The 22,364-nt window shown below is 40.6% G+C and overlaps 1 protein-coding gene and 1 long non-coding RNA gene across 5 annotated transcripts in view; one reads left to right on the plus strand and one right to left on the minus strand.

Moving 5' to 3' along the window:
* Window positions 1–4,390, plus strand: part of CDK8 (cyclin dependent kinase 8) — a 39,504-nt gene extending 35,114 nt beyond the window's left edge. For 3 of the 4 annotated variants that reach the window (XM_053385928.1, XM_053385925.1, XM_053385927.1), the window contains 3 exons: window positions 1,595–1,673; window positions 2,482–2,634; window positions 3,106–4,390. In XM_053385928.1, coding sequence (XP_053241903.1) covers window positions 1,595–1,673; window positions 2,482–2,634; window positions 3,106–3,231 — 358 coding nt within the window. In that variant the 3' untranslated portion in view covers window positions 3,232–4,390. The remainder of the gene's footprint in view (window positions 1–1,594; window positions 1,674–2,481; window positions 2,635–3,105) is intronic. The other variant, XM_053385926.1, reaches the window with a different exon arrangement.
* LOC128412685 (uncharacterized) overlaps window positions 1–22,364 on the minus strand; it is a 36,233-nt gene that overhangs the window by 8,970 nt on the left and 4,899 nt on the right. Inside the window, exon 2 of the long non-coding RNA XR_008330137.1 lies at window positions 21,598–21,727. This is a non-coding gene — a long non-coding RNA (uncharacterized LOC128412685). The remainder of the gene's footprint in view (window positions 1–21,597; window positions 21,728–22,364) is intronic.

The following is a 22,364-nucleotide window of genomic DNA, read 5'->3' on the forward strand; positions in this document are numbered from 1 at the left end:
TTGATAGGGCAAACATACAACCCTGACTCTCTTATTTATAATACTCATTTTTTTTAATGGCTATTAGACTTTTGGGGTACATCCCTCCCCCCCCCCCGGCACCAGTATTCACTTAGACAGTCACTAGGAGCCCAGTATTTCACTTAGACATTTTTTGGATTTTGTTTTTCTCTTCTGTTAATGAGCCCACTTTTTCACTTATGCATTTCTTCTGTTTCTCCTATAGGGCTTCCTTGATAGCCCACTGAGGAATTTAAGTTAATATGTGCTCCAATAGCTTTTCGGTTGGAATATGTTTTTGGAATGTGATACCAATAAGATTTCTACCACCCTTCATCAACAGATCTCAGGGGCAGTTCACAAGACGAAATTAATCATTATTTCCAGCTAGGACTTTTAAAGTGGTCCATTGGTCACAACAGCAGGCTGATACAGTAAAAAAAGAAAAGCATGAGAATTAAAACTTGAACATTCAAAGAAGATTGGCACAGCCCCTCTGCAAAGATTATATGCAGATGTATGGGGGGTGAAATGGGCTACTGGTTTCTGATTGGCTTTTATTTGCTGTTCTTTTTTAATGTTGCACATGTTGCTACTGTTAATTTTAAACAGACCTACAGATAGAGTATAAATCAAATGATAATGGCTTACATGGTCACAGGTAGGTGATCCATAACAGTTCTCCTTACGTTAGATATGCAGCCTCTTCACTGATTCTTTAGCAAAAAGTTCAACATGGAATTGGGAAACATGGAACTGAAGACAGCTTGCAATAACTTTAGCTTTATTTTCATGGGAAATATTACTTGAAATAAAACTATGGTACAAAATAGGTTAGGGGGCAAGACATATGAGCAAGAAGAGATGAATCATCATAGAATTTAGTATTTCCAGTCTTGTATAGAAATGGGGCATAGCATTTTCTAGCTTGTCTTAGCCAGAAAAACGTGTTTGGGATGACTTGCTGGTATATGGTAAAAACAGCTAGGAAACTATGTCACTTGGCTTCTTAGTAAAATGGAGGCTTACAAGTCTATGCACAGGCAAACTTGTGCTTGGCCTGTAATATAGTACATTACAGTGGTACCTCGGGTTAAGTACTTAATTCGTTCCAGAGGTCCATTCTTAACCTGAAGCACCACTTTAGCTAATGGGGTCTCCTGCTGCTGCCGCACCGCCGGAGCACGATTTCTGTTCTCATCCTGAAGCAAAATTCTTAATCCAGGGTACTATTTTTGGGTTAGCAGAGTCTGTAACCTGAAGCGTATGTAACCTGAAGTGAATGTAACCCGAGGTACCACTGTACTAAACTCTTCATTATAAGCAGTGTATTTAGTTGATAGCTGGAGATATTCTCTCTTACTGAAGAAACCTTTCAGAACAAACTGTCATACTTGGAACACTTCAAAGACTAAAGTCACTTCCTAAAAGACTAAAATCACAAATGGCAAGTGACACCTAAAGCAGCTTGAACCAGGATGAAAACCATTTTATTACCATTATTAATTATGGGGCACACTTTTTTCTAGTAGGGATTTATGCTCTTTGCTTACACACACAAAATGATTGCTTCCTTTTGCTTTTGTGTTTGCAGTGTGTTTGCAGGTTGTCAAATCCCATACCCAAAACGAGAATTTTTAACTGAAGAAGAGCCTGATGATAAAGGAGACAAAGTAGGTATTTATTTGAAGGTTAAGATGAGAGAAATACATTTAGGAGGTGTATTTTGTTAATCAGGTTGGACAATTTTATAATTACCAAGTTGTTAAGGCAATCATATTTATGATAGGGTTAATGGATCTGATTTCAGGCATTTAAGTTACTGAGAGTACATGATTTATTATTCCATACTTTTACATATATGTCCCTGATTGTTGCTACTACTTTTATTGAACCATTTCCTGCCAAGATAAGAATGGTAGCATAAAATAAATTAATAATATGAGATGAAGATTAATTAATTTGGATAGAAGTTAACGTTAATTATGGGTCATTCCAACTCTATACATCAGACATGGCAAGAAGTTGAGAACTTCTGCAACATTTCAGTTTACATAAATAATATAGAAAAATAATAATATCAGTAATCAGATCTGATCCATGGCCTGTAGAATAATAAGGTTTAGAGCATTTTCATGGTACCTAATTTGAAGTCTTTTTATTATCTGCAACTCTAGAAAGTGATGATTCCAAGTTCCTTTCATGTTAACTTATTTTGAATAAGGCTATAATCCTAAAATGCATAGTTGAAAATATGGCAAATAATTTGGGATTACCTCTGAATAAATAGTTATGATAGGGCTGTATGGTATGTTTATATTTGATTTTAATTTGTTTGCATACTTAGGTGGAAATAGTAAAGTAATTATTATTAAGTAATTAGTGGCTTTGTGCCTGACTTAGCCTTACACAAGACTGGATGCTTCCTACCCATGAACTCCCTCTGAGCTGTATCTTACATTTTTTCTTTAACAAATTGAGAAGAACCAGCAGCAGGGCAATAACCACACAAATGGAACTGGTCATCCAGGGAACCAAGACAACAGTCATACGCAAGGGCCTCCCTTGAAAAAAGTGAGAGTTGTTCCTCCTACCACTACCTCAGGTGGACTTATCATGACCTCAGATTATCAGGTATTTCTGTTTTCAGCTTTCAGTTTTCTTATGGTACTGTGAATCATTTATATTAGCTGTTATGTCCATACCTACTAAAAGTTGTATTTTTAAAATCTATTTGAATATATGTTTTAATTGTTAAACGCAACTGATTCAAGTCAAAAGGCACCAGCGGAGACCTGCACAGTGTGTCATTGCTAACTAGTTCAGTTCGTACATCATGCCACACTGTGGTATGAAGAACTTGAACTGTGGTTTGAGTTTCAAAACAGATAAACGACAACCTGTGGTTTAGAGCTGTTGGTCTGGTTTCATTTCCCACCCTCTTAACAATTAGCTACATACAGTAAGTTGAATCCATGGTACAACAATCTCTAGAGCTGTAGAAATAGCTGTCATAGTTGCCATTTCCATCATGTTAAACATGGCAGCATTTGACCAGCCACATATGTAATATTCTCTCTCTCTCTCCTCCAATGCGTTGCTCAGCGTTCCAATCCCCATGCTGCCTATCCAAACCCTGGACCAAGCACATCACAGCCACAGAGCAGCATGGGATATTCAACTACCTCCCAGCAGCCTCCACAGTACTCTCACCAGACGCACCGGTACTGAGCTGCACCTAAATAAAGTCAATGCACTGTTGCTAAGGCTGCAGGACTGGCCGTGCTGCTGTCTGCCTGGAACCTGGCGTTGGGCTGCAAGAATGTACTGTAAACTATCACATTTTCAAAATGTCTGATAGCCAAGTTCCACTACTTTTCACAGGCTGGGAGTGGTGGCTCCCTCAGATTGTACCCATTATGGAATTAGACTTGAAAAGAAAGTACTAGCACAGTTTGTGTTGTGGATATGCTACTTCCATAGTTTACTTGACATGGTTCAGACTGACCAATGCATTGTTTTCAGTGACAGTCTGTAGCAGTTGAAGCTGTGAAATGTGCTAGGGGCAAGCATTTTTGTTGTTGTGAATTCTATTGATGTTAACAACGTTATCTGACCAATAGTACGCAAAATCTCTTTAACTGGTATTTGAAGCATACAGTATGTGTTAATGAGATGAAAGCAAACTAACCGTGGCTCCAATTGAGAATTTTTTTTTATATACATTGACTTTTAGTGACTTTTTTGTGGGTTGATTCATTTTCCACATTGATCAATGTTTTATGACCAACAAATTTGCTAGAGAGAGATTTTTTTAAAGACAAAAAATGAGCATTTTCCCAGCAGATTTACAAGCCTCCCAAAGATTAATTTTCAGCATATGTTTATTTTGTTCTCAAATCTATGACTTGACTGGTATTAAAGCTGCTATTTGATAGTAAATGAGTGTGTTACTGAGATAAACCTGTTTGGTTCAGCAACCAACTAAAATGATTGTCATAGACAGTGTTTTATTTTTCCTGTTGGTGTTAACTGATTTGTGAGCATGCTTGGAATTTAAAAAAGCATGAGTGACGTTCCCTGCAAACAAACAAGCAGTGCAGCATTCATTCAGATATTTTTGTCATGATTTTTTGAGAGCTGGCTTGATGTAGTGGATTTTTAAATTTTAATTATTTTTAAATATGTTCGCACGTTGCTTTAGGGTCTCCCTTATTAAAGCAAAGGATTAAGGTGTTAGGAGAACCTTAGAATTTGAGGAAAAACTATACCATACAATGTACTGTATCAAACTATTTTACATGAATGACGCAGGTATTCTGAATTTTAAAAGAAATCAACATTGTTAAAAACAAGGTGTTACATAATAAAATTATTTTTCATAAATCTGCATATGATTTTGCTTGTGCTTTTTTCAGTTGATGCTAAGAAAATATTCACTTGGCCTATACAGTGGTACCTCAGGTTAAGAACTTAATTCGTTCTGGAGGTCTGTTCTTAACCTGAAACTGTTCTTAACCTGAGGTACCACTTTAGCTAATGGGGCCTCCCGCTGCCGCCGCGCTGCCACCGCACAATTTCTGTTCTCATCCTGAACTAAAGTTCTTAACCCGAGGTACTATTTCTGGGTTAGCGGAGTCTGTAACCTGAAGCATCTGTAGCCTAAAGTGTCTGTAACCCATGGTTAAGGGTAAAGGGACCCCTGACCATTAGGTCCAGTCGCGGACGACTCTGGGGTGGCAGCACTCATCTCACTTTATTGGCCAAGGGAGCCGGTGTACAGCTTCCGGGTCATGTGTCCAGCATGACTAAGCCACTTCTGGTGAACCAGAGCAGCACATGGAAACGCTGTTTACCTTCCTGCTGGAGCAGTACCTATTTATCTACTTGCACTTTGACGTGCTTTCAAACTGCTAGGTTGGCACGAGCAGGGACCGAGCAATGGGAGGTCACCCCATAGTGGGGATCCGAACCGCTGACCTTCTGATCGGCAAGCCCTAGGCTCTGTGGTTTAGACCACAGCGCCACCCGCGTCCCGAGGTACCACTGTATAATAAAAGCAGTTGAGGGCAAGAGCACCTCATTTAACATAACACAAGAAGCTGTCTTGTACAGGATCAGACCAGTGGCCATTTAGTCCAGTGTTGTCTACCCTGAAAAGCAGGAGCTCTCCAAGGTCTCCAGCAAAGCTCTTCCACTGCAGTGCTATCTGTAACCCCTCACCTGTAAAAATGCTGCAGAACCCATTGTCTCTAGGGGAAATAATTCCTATTGATAATCTAAAGAGTTTCAACCTTTCCTTCGACTGTTTTAACCCCCACTGGTTCCTTGGCTGCATATTTAAGGTAAGTATGGTTTAATATAGTATATATTCATTAGTGCATGCCAGAACAGCCCAATCTCATATTTGTGACCACTGCTTTCCTAGCTCAGCACTTCTTACAGGGATTATCTTCCTGCTCCAGTCAAAATACATTCCTCATCCTTTCTGAACTAGTCATGGGTTATCGACTGCCAACAGAAGTGATGGCCATGAAATAGAATTGTGTGGGTCTCCTTTACCTGTGTTACCAACACTTATCCATGCTCTGTGTGGGAAGAGGAATGAGTTGGCTACTGTTTCCTACTTGTCTACATTACTGAAAGCCCCACCCAGGAACTGTGTAAAGAACAAAATGCATTGGGCACTGTTTCTACCAGTCAACATTTCAACTGTGGATGGCATTAACTGGGCTGTGGGTAGCAGGCCTTTTGTAAAAAAATAATGTACAAGTGAAAGCTTTGGGGGTGGGGAATGTGCAGTTCCCAAAACATTTGTGCAGTTCAAATTTCAAATAATAAAAAATTTAGCTGATGTGGGAAGTGACAGCATGAGAAGCAAAGTGAGTAGCCAAGCCATCTTCAAGGTTATCCATTTCTCTTCCCCCTGCCAAAGACACTCTGCAAAGACACCACTGCTACACTCCATGAAACGTTCATCAATGTTTCTGAGATCATGGGGGCTCCTTTCCTGACAAATCAGGAAGCAACAATGTCAGTGTTATGGCAAGGGTGGTAATGTCAGGAAATACCTAATATGGCATTCTTAACAGGGATTGCTGAACTGTGAGCATCTGAGCTTCCTCTCCCCTTTGTTCTTTATAAGGGATGGCTCCGTGGTAGAGCATCTGTCTTTCACATACAAGGTCTCAGGTTCAATCCCTGATATCTCAAGATAAGATTGGGAATGCCCCTGCCTGAGACCCTGGAGGACTGCTGCTGGTCAGAGTAGACAGCATTGAGCTTGATGGACCTAATGGTCAGACTGTATATGGCAGCTTCCTATGTTGTTCCTTTTTTAAATATTTCTCCAAATAACATTTCATTGGAGTTCATGATATCTCTTGTTTGAAGCTTGAATATAACACCCACCTGCATTAGTGCTGTCAGATTCACAGTTGTGAAGATTTCCTGCGACTCTTAAGCTTGTAAGTGTGATGGAATGTGTGCAGATTATATATAGATAAACAAAGATTCTCACACAGCTAGATCAACATACACAAAGATTGGTAAGACAGACACACAGTTACACAGCAGGAGAGAAAATGTAGAAGCATCCTGGATACATTACAAGTGAGTCTAATTTTTCCCTTTGGATTTGAAGAGACAAAAATCGGAATGTAATGTTTCTGATGTAAAAAAAGATATTTAAAAAACGATGCTTTTGAAAATATATGTGCATATTTAGGTATTTTCTCCCCACCAGCTGTAGGAAGAAATGCAATGAGAAAGAAGGGGACTCTGCCCTTGGGCTTCTCAGTCTTTAAAAGGCCGTGCATTTACTCTAATACTCTTTTTACTTGCATATGAAGGGATGCTATAAAACTCAGCTTGGGCTTTTTACTCTGAAATATCATGTCGAATATTTCTGCCGCTAATAAATATTTGACATAACTGCACTCCAGAGATGGTTGCTGCTGAGGGTGGGCTATTGTGTTCCCCTCTAACAGAAATGGGTAAATTGCTGCTTTAGAAATCCAGGCTCCTGATGTATGGTTTCTGTCATAAGCAAAATGCCTTTGGGTGATGTGCATTTAATAGAGAGAGGTTAATATGTTGGTGATTTATCTCATGGTGGTAAGATCATGCTTGGAAGTTGGTAATCCCAGGAGCTACATTTAAAAGCATTCAATAAAGAAGATTTAATAGAGCTGCTAGCACTAGTGAAGGGTTCAAGGATTTTAGAGGCAGCAATCTTTATATAAAAGGAAACGATAGGCCAATAAAAGAGTCAGGAGTCTTTTCCTATGGAAAGCCTATTGGCCTCTACAGTTTTAGTAGGGCAGCTGTTAAGACAGAATATCAATAGGTTATGAGTTACTTACACTGGCTTTTAAGGCCAATGGCTAAAGCTGACCTAGAAACATCCCTGTTCAGAGGCTGTATTTCTTGGGATGCCAAATGCTAGACACAACTAGGAAAGCCACCACACAACCTGCTTGTGAACTTCCAGGAGGCATGTGGTTTGGCTGCTGTTGAAAATGTAATATTGGGTTAAATGGAGCCTCATCTGATCCAACAAGAGAATTCTGAGCCTCCTTAGGCTTAGCTTTTGTGGCGCAAAACTTCCCCTGATCACATCAAAATGCATTAAGACACCTGAGCTTTCTGAATAAATCATACAAAATATTCCTACAGGGCTTCATTTAGTATGGGATTTACATCTCTTGCCTCTTCATGTTTAAAGATGAGGTGATAAAATACTTGAGAGAAGGATTATATATCACTAGGCAAAGTCCCATTTTTTGGATAAGAGTGATTAGGACTTAACTTCTTTTAAAAGGGTAAATCAAAAGTGGAGGGGGTGGTAAGGTAAATAGAAATAAAAGTACCCACTTCACTTTGAGAAGTAATGAAGAATCTGTAATCTGCATCTTCCAATATCAAGAAAGCTTTTGGAATTGTTTATTTAACTTACATAGATGTCTAGTGCATCCCTGATGGTGATGAAATCTTAATCAAGGCAAAACTAACAACAAAAGCTGGAGACAGTTTAAAAAGCTGAAAAATGTAAAGAAGAAGAAGAAAGAAGTAGTTTGACGAAAATAAACCAGTGATTTAGATTATGTACAGTAATTTCTCTCACCCTGCCCCTTTGCTTTACATGAAATATTTTGGGTAAAATACTTAAATTGGAACTTTGGGTATGCTGCAAACTAAGAATTTATTTTTAAAATTATAAACCACCTTTTGTTCAAAAATAGCAGAATATTCCTCCCTCCTGCAGCGATTCCCAAAGCGTTTTTTGGGGGGATGACATTGTGCCCTGTGCTATGCCATGGACTTTTGGGGATGTGCCCTCTCTGCCCTCAGAGATCTCTAAATAGACGTGCTTTGGGAAAACTGGGGCTGGGGTGAAGAGATATAGCATAATTCCTCAAGAAAGATTGGGTAGGATGCCAGTACTTAATAATCACTTTAATTCCAGTCACTGGAAAAGGCATACATCCACATATATTTTAAAATTCCTCTCCCAAATAAATGTGATTGAAGTGCTCATGAAAATAATTAACTGTGATTAAAAGCTAGACCTCTCTGTTGAAACAAAAGATTCCAGCCTCTTTTCTCTCCAGCTCTGGGCGTTTCTCCAGTCTGCTTCGTTTTATTTTGCAGGGTGGGAGAGAAATGTGCAGTTTTTGGACAAGTGAGACCACAGGGCAACTTGGGATCTTCAGGAGTACCAGATTCTACTTGGAAATGTGAAGATCTCTGTAATCCACACAGCACGTCCAAAACTGATGCATACTCTTAGCCATTACATTGGGGGGGACCTTTTTGGGTCCACAGGAGGGGGGATACCTGGTTTGTTTTTGTTCTTATTTTTATTGTGTATTTTGTGTTTTTTCTATTGCAATTTTATGTTGTGAACTGCCCTAAGATGTATGGATGAAGGGCAGTATACATCATCATCATCATCATCATAGATCTTTACCCAGCACTAACTTTGATGTTACATAATTTACAGGTAGATTGCCCCACCAGTCACAATCCCTTGCATGGGGCTCCCAAGCTTGCGAACCACAGTGCAAAGGGCATTGCAAGCCTCCCAACCATCTCCTTTCTTTCTGCAATATCAGATGTCAAAAAGGGAAGAGAGGGGGTTTCTCAAACCATTCTGCACGCCTCCTCACGCTTCGCCTTGCTGTTCCCTTCTTGTGCAAGGTGTGCTCTTACTGCCCATTCTCATGGGGGGCAGGGTTACAAAGACGCCTTGCTCCAGCAAAGTAGCAATTGGAAGCCCACTTTAGGATCCCGAGGATTCTTTTGAAGACACGTCTTTAACCTGCCTCACACTAACATCATGCATGCCAGCAGGTGTAGGACAGGTGGGTGTGGCTCCCCCAAAATGGCCTAGTGAGCCAAGTTTGGCCCATAGACCAGACGTTCCCCACCCTGCATCACATCAAGCTACAGGAAAGGAAGGAAAAGACATGATGCAGGGCCAGTTCATCTGAGGGTCCACCCCAACTGGCCAGCAGAAGTGATAATGAAGAACTTGTTCCTGAGTTTGCTTATTTCCTCAGCTCCCCCAGTCCATTTTCCTTTTGTGTTGTGTCTTTTTATATCGTAAGCCAGAGGGCAGGGACTATCTTGTTTTGTTGTTGATGTTGTTTAGTCGTTTAGTCGTGTCCGACTCTTCGTTACCCCATGGACCAGAGCACGCCAGGCCCTCCTGTCTTCCACTGCCTCCCGCAGTTTGGTCAAACTCATGTTGGTAGCTTCGAGAACACAATCCAACTATCTTGTCCTCCATCGTCCCCTTCTCCTTGTGCCCTCCATCTTTCCCAACATCAGGGTCTTTTCCAGGGAGTCTTCTCTTCTCATGAGGTGGCCAAAGTATTGGAGCCTCAGCTTCAGGATCTGTCCTTCCAGTGAGCACTCAGGGCTGATTTCCTTAAGAATGGAGAGGTTTGATCTTCTTGCAGTCCATGGGACTCTCAAGAGTCTCCTCCAGCACCATAATTCAAAAGCATCAATTCTTCGGCGATCAGCCTTCTTTATGGTCTTGTTTTAGAGAACTACAAGTCACTCTGAGAACTCTCTTTGACTGAAGGGTGAAATTTCTTTAAATAAATAAAAGATTGTAGGTGGGAACAGAGTCATGCTTCTCAAGCCTAAGCACATTGGATTTCATACATATACAGTACGGCAAATGCAAACATTACACCCAACAAAGGTATCTGGCAGGGCAGGTGCATCCAGTAGGTGGGGTGCAAAGGCATAATCCTCAGCCATGTGTAGAGAGGAAATTAGAGCGAAAGAATCGCCCAGTCCAGGTCCTCCTCTCACATTTCCAGAGTAGCTCTACAACTCTGAACCAGGAGTGCAAAACATTTGAATACATTGCCTCACGTTTCAATTTCAAGTTCACAAGGTGCATTTCTTTCCTAAATCCACTAGAGGGCAAATATCAATGGTACTGTACAGTACTTTAAGAACAGCAGGCTTTTAAACTACATTATATACACAGTGTTTTTCTGCATAAATATCAGTTAAGCCAAATAGTATGTATATGGGATGGTCTCTAATGTCAGTCCTGGTCAGGGTAGTAGACCCATTAAAAATAATGGCTATGATTAAATTAGGTTGATTAAGTTCAATGGGTCTACTCTGATGAAGACATTGGATACTCCTAAGGAAGACAATTGGATACAACTTACAGATTTCAGTTTTTTCTTTATGAAAGCAATAACTATTTTAATCAGCTGCTCTGTATTAAATACTACTACTTTTGTGGGGTTATGTTAATAAAGAATTGATTAAAGAGCAAGCTTTTAAATCGTTCCACTCCCCTACAGAGCACAGTCCTCTACTTGAACAGAAGTCCCCTTTGCCCAGCTTGTCCAGAGTTTTGGTTTGGGCTGCCATCAGTATGCTGATGACACCCAACTCTATCTGTTGATGGATGGCCATCCTGACTCGGCCCCAGACACACTGATCAGATGTTTGGAAGCTGTGGCTGGATGGTTGGGAGCTGGTTGAAGTTAAATCCTTCGAAGACAGAGGTCCTTTGGCTGGGTCGGGACGATATGGGATGGGGGGGGCAACTCTCATCTCTTGCGGGGGCACAATTAATGCCAGCACCGTCCGTTAAGAGTTTGGGTGTAATCTTCGACACCTCCCTTTCCATGGAGGCGCAGATTGCAGCTATAACAAAGGCGGCATTTTTTCATCTCCGCCAAGCTAAGCAGTTGGCTCCTTACCTCTCTCGCCCTGACCTAGCCACTGTGATCCATGCGACGGTCACCTCCAGACTGGATTATTGTAACTCACTCTACATGGGGCTGCCCTTGAGACTGACCCAGAAACTCCAGCGGGTGCAAAATGCCGTGGCGAGACTCCTTACGGGGTCCTCGCTGCGAGATCACATTCACCTGGTGCTATACCAGCTGCACTGGCTCCCAGGGGAGTACAGGATCAGGTTTAAGGTGCTGGTTTTAACCTTTAAAGCCCTATACGGCCTAGAACCCTCGTACCTACGGGACCGCCTCTCCTGGTATGTCCCACGGAGTGTTAGAAAAATGCCTGGGAAAGCCACCACCTTCCCAAGACACGGGGCGTCTCTCCAGTGGTCACTCTCTGGCTGTAAATCTTCCTCAGTCCAGAGAGACTGGTGATAAGCAACCCCTCCCTCCTGAGAGGAGCATGCTCGTCTTCTGGCATCTCATAGCAGAAGAAAGACTCAATTAGTAGCTCTAAAACTACTTTATGTACAGTCTATATACAAAGAATCCACCAGCATGTCTGTGCTCTCTTAGCACCAGTACAGAACAAGCATCTCACACAGAAGTGAAAGTAACTTCCAATAGTCCTGAGACTTCCTGTCTCATGCTCTCAGATACTCACATGATATAAACAACCATAGTGCTACTTGCTGAGCAGCATGGTGGATAAAAATCCTAACACGGAGGTCCTCACGGTCTTCAAATAAAAACATATTGGTGATCCCGGGCCACAGGGAGGTTAGGCTGCTCCTCAACCAGAGCCAGGACTTTTTCGGCTGTGGCCCTGATCTGGTGGAACACTCTGTCACAAGAGACTAGGGGCCTGAGGGACTTGACATCTTTCTGCAGGGCCTGCAAGACAGCTGTTCCACCAGGCCTTTGGCCAAGGCACAGTCTGACCCCCTCTCTCCTTCTGTAAACCTCATAGAACTCTACTCCATTGGTTGCCATTAATTTGATTCTGAATTGATTTTAGAATGAATTGATTTTAGAATGTATTTCAATTAATTGACTGTGATTTTATGTAAACTGTGCTATTTTTACTGTTAGCCGCTCTGAGCCCGACTTTGGCTAGTGAGGGCAGGCTATAAATAAAATTGTATTATTATTATCATCATCATCATCATCATCATCATTATCACCCTTTCCCCCATTATTTTTTGTCTATCCTGCTGCTGAAGAAGGAGGGCCAAACTAGACAGGAGTGCATCTTCGTACTTAACCTTTAGGGCTTTAAAAATGGAAATAGCAGTCACTGGGGAAGGGGGATAATAGGAGATTTCCTCCCAAATGCGAATAATAGCTTCAAAGGAACATTTTTTGGTTAGAACTGCAGCAGGGCATTAAATCCCCCCTCAAGGCCTGCTGCGATCCTGATTATGATTACAAACACCCAACAGCTGCTACTCCTGTCTAGATTGGCCCTTAGGTTGTAAGCTCCTTAGGTTAGGGGCCTAATATAATCAACTGTTTTATATTAAGAACTGCTGTTTCTATTACTACTTTAAAGTGAACATTTTATACCATTTTATGACCACCGCTTAGAGGTTTGTTTGTTTGTTTGTTTAATTAAGTGGTATATAAATGTTGCTAAATAAATAATCATTTGAAACAAACCTTGCTAAGCAAACAGATTTTGGGGGCTGCTTCTTTAAAGCACTGTGTACATTGATTACAGAAATATGCTCTGTACAGGATCTTTGAAGATGGCATAGGAACTGCAGCTCAGTTACTGGCCAAGTCTAGTACATAGGTCAGGTGGTTAGAGCATGGTGCTTAGAATGCCTAGTTTGCAGGTTCAATCCCCATATGGGACAGCTGCATATTCCTGAATTGCAAGGGGTTAGACTAGATGATCCTCAGGGTCCCTCTCAACTCTACAATTCTATGATGCCTTAGAGCAGGCTGAGTGACCACTTGGCAAAGGAGTGAGTACCTGAAAATCAAAGGGATCAAGAGGCTTACAAGTAAATGGCTCCTTGGGTGTAAGGGATCCTTCAATAGCAGCACTGAGTGCTTACTGCTGGTCCTGGGTGGAACCTGAGACACCAGACTATACAACCCCTCATTGACGTCTGGTAGGTGCTGGAACAACACTGGGCTTTCACCTCCCAGACCATGGCAACCTGACTTAGTGACTTTGCTGTATCCATCTATCTCTTGACTGGCCTGTGCTGCTGACGTCTAGATCTCTACTTCACAACTTTCCCTTTGGACTATGCTCAGTTTTGACCATAGTGTCACCTAGATTCTGCCTTGCTCCTGATTTGTGTTATTGATTTTTGGAGTTGACCTGCAGTTGACCTTGTTGCGTGGACTTGCCCCAACCAGTGCTCAAGAACTGAAACATAACCTGGAGCAGGAAAGCCATTAGTTTTGCTTTATACCTACCATATGATGACTTTCCACATTATTTTCCCTACGTTCTACCTACATAAAACACAACTGCATTACCAATTTTCTCACAACATTCATGGAGAAGAATGGAAAGAAAATCAATGGATTTAAGAACCAAAGTACACCGAAATGTCAATGGCCCCTTTGAGGGAAGGAAATAAGCCAGGCAGGAAGCTGTAGTGTGCAGTTGTTATTAAGATAGATTTTAAAACTGAATTTTGGTCTTATCCTACTTGATGTTTCAGTGAACTTTCTGTTCCCTTCTTGCTTCATTTTGAGCACTACATAAACACTGACAGATGGAGACTGTCGAAAGAGTAAAGAGATCTGAGGAGTGAGGAAACTGCTAAGAAGCTGAAGAGATGGAAACAAAAGCAGTCTGTGTGTGTCCTGATTTGGCTTCAGGGAATTAACAGCTGATCCTTCACTGAATCCAAGAGCTCTGGCTGTACATACACATGCACACGCTCTCTTTCTCTCTTTGTGAGAAAGTGGGAGAAATTTAGACTTTAGGACACAATCATTGCTTGCTTAGTGCCAGGAAATACTTCACACAGAAAGCAGTTAATCTGAGGCCATATTGTGCCTGTACATAAATTAATAACTAACAAGCAGTTCATGGTATATATGGATCACTGGAGAAAGGGTTCGACTATCCTCCATTGCTGCACCCCCAGCCCAAACTGGAAGCCCTTTCTTTAAAGGGACAGCTGCTTCCAAAAGAAGAAAACAGGATCTCCATCTTGTTAAGCCAAAAGTCTCTGATAACTGTTGCATCTAAGGATGCAATATAAGATAATAAAACAACAAGAAGAAAAACAACTAAGGCTACGTCATTCTCAACAATTTCCCCACACAAATATCTCTTCCATGAAAGGAAAAGTATCATGTGGTGTGGGGAATCTTTGGCCCTCAATTTCAGCAGTGATCATTCTACAAATCCCCCCCCCCCCAATTTATTAAGTGTTATGCATTCATTTGTATACTGTCCAGTCAACAAAAGCCTACTTCTTACACATAAGTTCCCTAGGTGTAGAATGGAAGCATCCTGCATCCTTAGGAGTTATGTCTTTCTGTGTGCACCCGAAAGTGGCTCAGGTAGCACCTTATTAAAGCCAATTGGAGCATATCCAGGTAAGGCTGGGAGAGAGTCCTGTCTGAAATCCTGCAGAGACTATGACAGTTAGCGTAGCCAATACTGAGCTAGATTGACCATGTGTCCAACTCAGTGTAAGGCAGCTTTCCTCTAATGTTCCTATATCTGGCTGCTTGAGGCAGAGCAGCAAAGGTCCCCCTGTCTCTCCTCCAAATCAAGGTGCAGAGAACACAGTAGAGCCAATTGGGTTATTTAGCACCTGAGACAGACAATCCCATAGGCACTTCTCCCCTACCCCAGCAATAAATTAAACAATTGACAATTTCCTGCCATTTCATGACACCCAAAGTCAGGTGCCTCAGGCAGCTGCCTCACTCTGCCTAATGGTATGGCTGGCCTGTTCTCCAGTTTCACTCACTGCTCTGTAGATTAGACACTATTAGCTGAGCCTGAGATTAATGTCTCTAAAGAACATTCAATTAATCCGAGTGACAAGCAGGCACTTGTAGGGCTAGAACCTGAAGAATAATAATAGATATTATGCATGTTTACATATTGGTAGTTCGCACTTTGATTGAAACCAATGCTAAATGTTATTTTTAAATGGTGGCAAAAAAAGAATGAAAAATATGTAAGTTGAAATCCCCCAAATGCCCACAATCTTCATGTTTAATGCTTAGGAATTTGAAATGTTACAACCCTTTGCACAGCTGCTTCTTAGGATATCTCTCTCTCTCTCTCGATAACTGCCCTAGAGATCCCTGGCACGTTACTGTAGGTTTCCACATCTTGTGCAATGCTGCAAGATTTTGTATGACAAAGTGGAGATGCATAGTTTCTTTGTAATATTTTTATTTTATTTACAGATGCAGGACTTGTGGCAAACAAGCAGGCTCCTAAAAAATAGGCAGGAGATCTGCTAGGTGGACATCAGATTTCCAGAGTGTAATCTTCAATCAACTCACAGCTTTCTATTCCCCACATCCTTCCCTCCAAGTTGAAATGGCAAAACAAGCATTAAGCTATTTACCTGCCCATCCCCTTAGCTCTGAAGGGTGTCAGCTTCCCAAACTCTGATGGATATTGCATCCCAAAAGAGAGAGGTGTCCCAGGTCACTAATGACTATGTAGCGGTGAACAACATCTAGGCACACCTTTGGACTGGTGTCTTTTTCTTGGGTCTAATAAATTTGGCTTTGCCATATCTGGTCCAGAACCCACTGACCACCCTTAGGTCCAGCATGCAACTGCTTTTACTGGCTTTTGTGTACAGCCACACAGTTCAATGAATGGTCAAATCAAAGGTTGCATGCAGCCAGTTGTAGTTCTGCAGCACTCTACTAGATGAGCATCACTCCAACTTCCTTCAAATTTTGTAGCAGGTGATGACCTCAAATGCACAAAGTTGATTTTGCTTGACACTACTTATTTGACCATTTTGAGGCAACTGTGGCTTGCAATTTAAGACAAAGTGGCTGACAGAACAATTCATAAAATTCCTCCCTTAACCTTCTTGTATAAAGCATTAATACTTTTAATCTTGGAAAGCTCTCTAAAGGATGAGCTGCCAGGAAACAAGTGGAGCTACAATGCCATTTGCACAAATTGCAGAGTTCTAAAAGACTATGCTTGACAGTAAAATTGCAGATTGTCTACCACTTCCCTTCTGCAGCTGTGAGCCATTCACTATTTAAATGTACACGGCTAGAGAAAGGATGAGAAATACAAGCAGGTAATTGCAAGAAGGTACAAAGGTTGGGCTGTGTGTATGCTGTACCGCTTGTCTTTCTTCATATAATACAAATTGTACCTATGCAATTGCAGATGGTGAACAAGATCCAGCAAGTGGCTATAAGTGTGGTGGGATTTTTGACATTTCCTCTTTGAATGCTAGATCCATAAACACATAAAAAAATGCTTAGGGAACTTCGCATGAGAGGCTTACGTTTGAGAAATATCACTGACATGTACAGAACTACTTGTGTGGCTCTTCAGCTAGAGAGATACTTCATAATTAATAGACTATATATTACAAAGTAATAATGGCACTTAGAATTATAATAGGTCTTAGGATAATCAAAGGAAGAAGGTACTTAAAAGATAATCAAGTCCAACTCCCATAATAGGAATACTCCTCAGACATAAGTGATTCCTGATTATGCTCCTTTCAGCGATGATTTAAACATTATTATTATTATCTTAAGGCATAGCAATCATTTCCATGGAGAAAATCTGAATTGAGGGTAATATGCAAAGTGTGGTGTTTTGTGGGTTTTGTGTGTATGTTCCTTTGTATAGTGACAACAAAGACTGATTGTCTTGACAATGTATTAGTTATCAAGCTACAGATCAATCCAATTGTAGTGAGGAGGGACATATCCATAGTGAAAGAACTGTCATATCCAAGCTCTGCTTGGCTTGTACTGGCCAGCCAGAAGTTGGAGGAAGACAGAATCTACTTTGATCATTCTAGTGTCTTCATGTTTCTTTCTTTTTCCATTTCCATTCTAGGAGCATGCTGGGGGAAGAAGGAGCTTTGGATCCTGTGGATTCATCCAAGTCTTCCCTTGATCTTTCCCTGGCATGCTCCCTTTTCCTCCTTTGTGTTGTCAGCACCAACTGTAGGGTGGGGTGGTTGCAATCCTGTACCCACTTATCTGCAAGCAAGCAAGCAAGCAAGCAAGCAAGCAAGCAAGCAAGCCCCAGTGAGCTCAAAGGGACTTACTTTTGAATAGAAGAGCACAGGCCTGCACAGTCCAGTCTTTACAGAGTGGAAAATGCTTATTCACATACTTCAAGTTACATCAAAGCCTCAATCCATGACAGGAAGATTTTGCTTTCGAAAAGGCTGAGCTCTGTGCAAAATATTTAGTTTCATTCATTCAGTGCTCAAATATCACTCTCAAGGTCCCCCCCCCCCAAGCTGCAAGATAAGCTCCTTTTAACTACATCTTTTCACAATAGCCTTTTCAAAGGGCATGACAACTATGTACAATATAATGAGCTTTGGCTGCTAAACCTCTGCCGTAAATAATGATGCATGCTATAAAATCTGACCCTCATGTCATGCAAGAGGGCATGTGTTTCCAAGGGCTGGGTTAGGAAAATATGTGGCTGATAAAGCAATATTTATTACAAATGCAGATGGTCAGCTGAATGTTGAATGGTTTGAAAAATAATTCAGTTAGTTTATTTTTCATAACTTTTTCTTGCCTTCACTGTACCTTCAATTGGAACTGATAAATACCAGCCAGTATTTGAACCAGCCAGACTTCTTCCAGTATACAGTCCATCCACAACCGCCATTCTCTGTCCCTGCCCAACAGACACTCAACATTCTGGGGCCACAGAGCATGCTCAGTCACCAGTGGGTTGGTTGGGGGTGGGGTCCTTTAATATTTCCCCAAAATATACATTTACTTCTGCAAACTTTAGTGTCCCCCCCAAGCATGCTGATGTATCTTGTTTTTCAGTGGTTCTGTTTGGGCTCCAATTCTATCAGCACCCACCAGCTGAGTTTACTATTAGAGGAAATAATTATTAGTCAAGTATTGTCATTTACATGGTGTTTTATAGCAGGTTCCTGCCTGGCTTAAGGAGATTATTGAATAATGACTAAACCAATCCTTATGTTAAGTAGCAAGCAGCACCTAAGAAACTCAGAAGAGTGGCAAAATGTGAGGAATCTACCATTTCACCTTAACTCCCTCTGCTATAATAGCGTGATTTATTTATTTACAAGAATCTTTATAAACCTTCAACTCACAAAAAACTATCAGGGTAAAATAATTACAGCATCACCAAACTTTAAAATCTTAAAAATAGAATTGAGAACAAATGGCCAAAACTGAATCAAAGTAATTCTTTTAAAATTTGCTTGATGATAAAATATAAGGATTTGAGGTGCCTGTCTGCATTCAATAAACACAATGATGGGGATGCATTTATATTTACAGTTTTTGTTACAGAATTTGTGGAAGAATGATATACATTCAATAGCTATTTTTCTGGAGAGTTGTTCATTTATAATAGATCCAAGTGGTGTTGAAAAAGCATTTCTTTTAACCCGGGGATAGAAAATGAACATGCCTGATTTTAAGGCTTATGCTTAAGCAGGAAAGCTTGTGATTAGTTTGCTGCATTTGCATTAGGCGAGCCACTCACAAGAGAACAATTGTTCCTCCAAATTTTAGAAGACGGCAAAGAAACAATGCCACTATTTCTGCTGTCTGTTCTATGCTACCTAGGTAATAAAGTGGTACTCTCCATGGTGCTGAATAGATGCTTGTACTACTATTGAATGATCACTTGCTTGATAAATGAATGGAATGCACTTTAATCAAACACACAATTACATAGTAAAGCCTTGGTCTGTTTTCAAGCCCCACAAGTAATTAGCCTTACTGCCATTGAAGTATTGATTTCTCAAAGGTCACCACAAATTAAAGGGATACATATAATATTGTTGTTCTCTCTTGGTTATATGTAAATAAGGATATCTGCTAATGGGTTAATCACACAGAATTTGCAACAAAGCTTAGACAAAAGGATATATTCTATTGACCATAGGTGTTCACCACAGTAACAAAACACAATTTGGGGTGATCACCATTAAAACCATTAATTACCAATGGTAATTCTGCTGCTGACTTCAATGGGGATATTTCATACTAATGGCTAGCCTCTGAAGCCTTGTTGAAATAAATTGACTGGAGGGCAGTAATTTCAAGTAATTTATCTGATCCAGAAAAGATGGTACAAGAAATGCCTTGATTTAGTAATGTTCCAGAGTGACCATTATCAGTATTCCTGATGCTACTCCAATAATCTTTTATCACACACCCGTAAAAATGCTGAAGCAATTTGCATATTTCTATTAAATGGGGGGGGGGGAACTTGAGATTTACATGGTGGATGAAGTCATATCACACAATACTTTAAGCTTGTTTGTATTTTAATGATCATTTACTGCAAAGCTTTCCAAACTTTTAATGTGGGTGACATTTTTTAGACATGCAGATTTGACGACACCGTAATTCAGTTTTACTAGCAAACTGGAGGTTAAACTAACCACTTTCCAGCCCTGGGAGGAACACAGGGAGCATTCATGCAACACACCTACAGCAGTCGACACACTAATATGTCACAACATACAGAGTTTGGAAAGCTCTGATTTACTGCATATTTTCTCAATCTCTGAGTGTAGGAAAACTGGATGTGAATGACAAGGAACTGGATGTTGCTATTGCTTTAGTGCTCTTTCAGCAACTCAGTCAATAAAGTACCAGTCTGGATGGAGAGTGTGTTTGACCTAATAAATTGGTTTTTGTTCCTTAATCTGTTAAATGTGTGTACATTAGTCACTAAGAGAATGTAGATGGTAACACAATGTATCCACGGTGGCAAAACGTGTTATATGTTCTCTTGCAAACACCTGCTATGTTGTGTACTTGCAATGCCAACGGTTTTAATTTGGTCTGAATTCAAACCGTATTCCAACAGCATGGCTGCCTCTGACAAGGCAAAGTGCACGTGCATGCTCTGAATTGTTAGCTACTTATATGGTTTGGGTCATTTCTAACTGAACACAAGAAATTCCTGGAAAATTGAATGGGTCTCTGGTGTGAACTAGAAGGGTGCCCCTGCATATCATGCAGAGCTGTACCAACACAGTTTGCCTTCAGTTAACATTGGCCATTGATTCATATTTATTTAATAAGATTCCAAGAGTGCCTAGGGAATATCTCTTCACACAATACTGTGTAAACTCATCAATGCACAACAACAAGTTCCACCAAAGTCTTGAATACTTATAGCTACAACATTATGCAAAGTGCTATGTGTGTAAGTATTCAGCAAATTGTGTGATTCCATCCTAACATGCTGCCTGTTGGTGTCCTGTACATGATTGGTCCCTAGTTTTGCTTCTACCACATCCCTGTACTATGAAATGCCTTTGTGCCATGCCACATCCAGTAATGTTGATTGTTATTAGCCTAATAGTACCAACCAATGACGGTGCAACCAGATATCCAGTTCTTGATACAACAGTTATTGTTTTCCCCTATTCTACTATTTTCTAGATATGTGTTGTCAGGACATTAGGCTATGAACCTAAACACCCAAGAGGAATTCACCTAATGAACCCTGTCAGCACAAGTCCTGTATGAGAGCTTTCACTTGTACAATGGGTTTTTCTCACCCCACCCCTGGGGCCCCCCAAAATTTGCTTTGGATGTGTTGGGGGAACCCCCCAGAACACTGTACTGGGGGGATCATTCTGTCTGACGAGCTTCAATGCTTGTGCTGACAGGACTTTCACTGTAGTGTGACACTGAATTCCACCCCTGCATTTCTATTTACATAAGTGGGGCATGATGCCCATTAAATTTGTTTCAGAGTGAGACATTAGGTATATAAAAATTCAGTACACTATGGGAAAAAACCCACATTGATAGTTACACACACACAAACACACTGTATACTGTATTTTATTATTGTTAGCAGCTTTGGGAGCCTAGTGCAGAGGATATAAATAAATAATGATGAAATGCTTTTATTCATCCCACTGACGTACAGATGATGTTGTTGATGATGATAATGATAATCTGGTTTAAAAGTTAAAATTAAACAATGTGCCTTTACCCCTTCAAAGCGTTGTTCTCTGCCTGCTATTTGTGTTGCAGTTACTTTCCTTTTCAGTTTTAACAGCTACATTGTCTTATTTTTTTCTCAAATAAGGGGCTTTCTTTGCCAAAAATGTCTACCGCTACCAGTTTAGCACAATTGCAATTATTTTATCAACTAAAGAAAATATCTGCTACCTAAGACTTGACTTACATTTCTATAGCTTATTTTTCACAGTTATTCCGTTTTCTATTCTGCAAACAAGGAAGCCGTGTAGACAGGTTTGTCTATATGTGCCAGCCGGTCACAACTTTCTTTGACTGTGTTGTGTTTCTGGAGCACTCTAGAAAAAACAAACATGACATGTTGTTACGTAGACCATCAGCACAAATTATGTTCACATTTTCATTAGAATTCTTGCAAGCTCTGGATTCATGTCTGGCTGCATATGTGACATAACTTGAATAGATATAGACATATTTGAGTAATTGGTTTGAATTGCATTGTATATTGATTTGCTTCATCTTAGATATTGCCTTTCAAATTGCTGAACAGAAAAAACGAATAATATGCAGGCCTGTGTAGAAGGGAGCAGCTGGGTACACTTGCTGCGGGCCTCAGAGAGTTAAGCTGGCCAGGGACCTACTGGACTTACACTGTCATGCCAAGAACAAGTCTCCATGCCTTGGACAAGCTATGCATCACTGGAACTATTACAGCATTTCCCTTAGGTGATTGAAGAGTTTGCCCTTAAGTAAATGTATGTTTTTTGTATACTGAAATGTTACAAAAATAATTATTCATCTTCATGCAGACATGATTGCCCCTGAGTACTGAATATATGAGCCTAAGGATATGTATTTTAATAAAGGGAACATATCCTAATATTTGTATCAACACATGGCCAGTTCATATAGGTATCTGGCAGAATGGCCTTTACTTGAATATCCTACTGCTGGTGCCATTTTGAATGATTCTGC

Source organism: Podarcis raffonei, chromosome 4 (genome assembly GCF_027172205.1).
Source record: "Podarcis raffonei isolate rPodRaf1 chromosome 4, rPodRaf1.pri, whole genome shotgun sequence".
Lineage (NCBI taxonomy): Eukaryota > Metazoa > Chordata > Lepidosauria > Squamata > Lacertidae > Podarcis > Podarcis raffonei.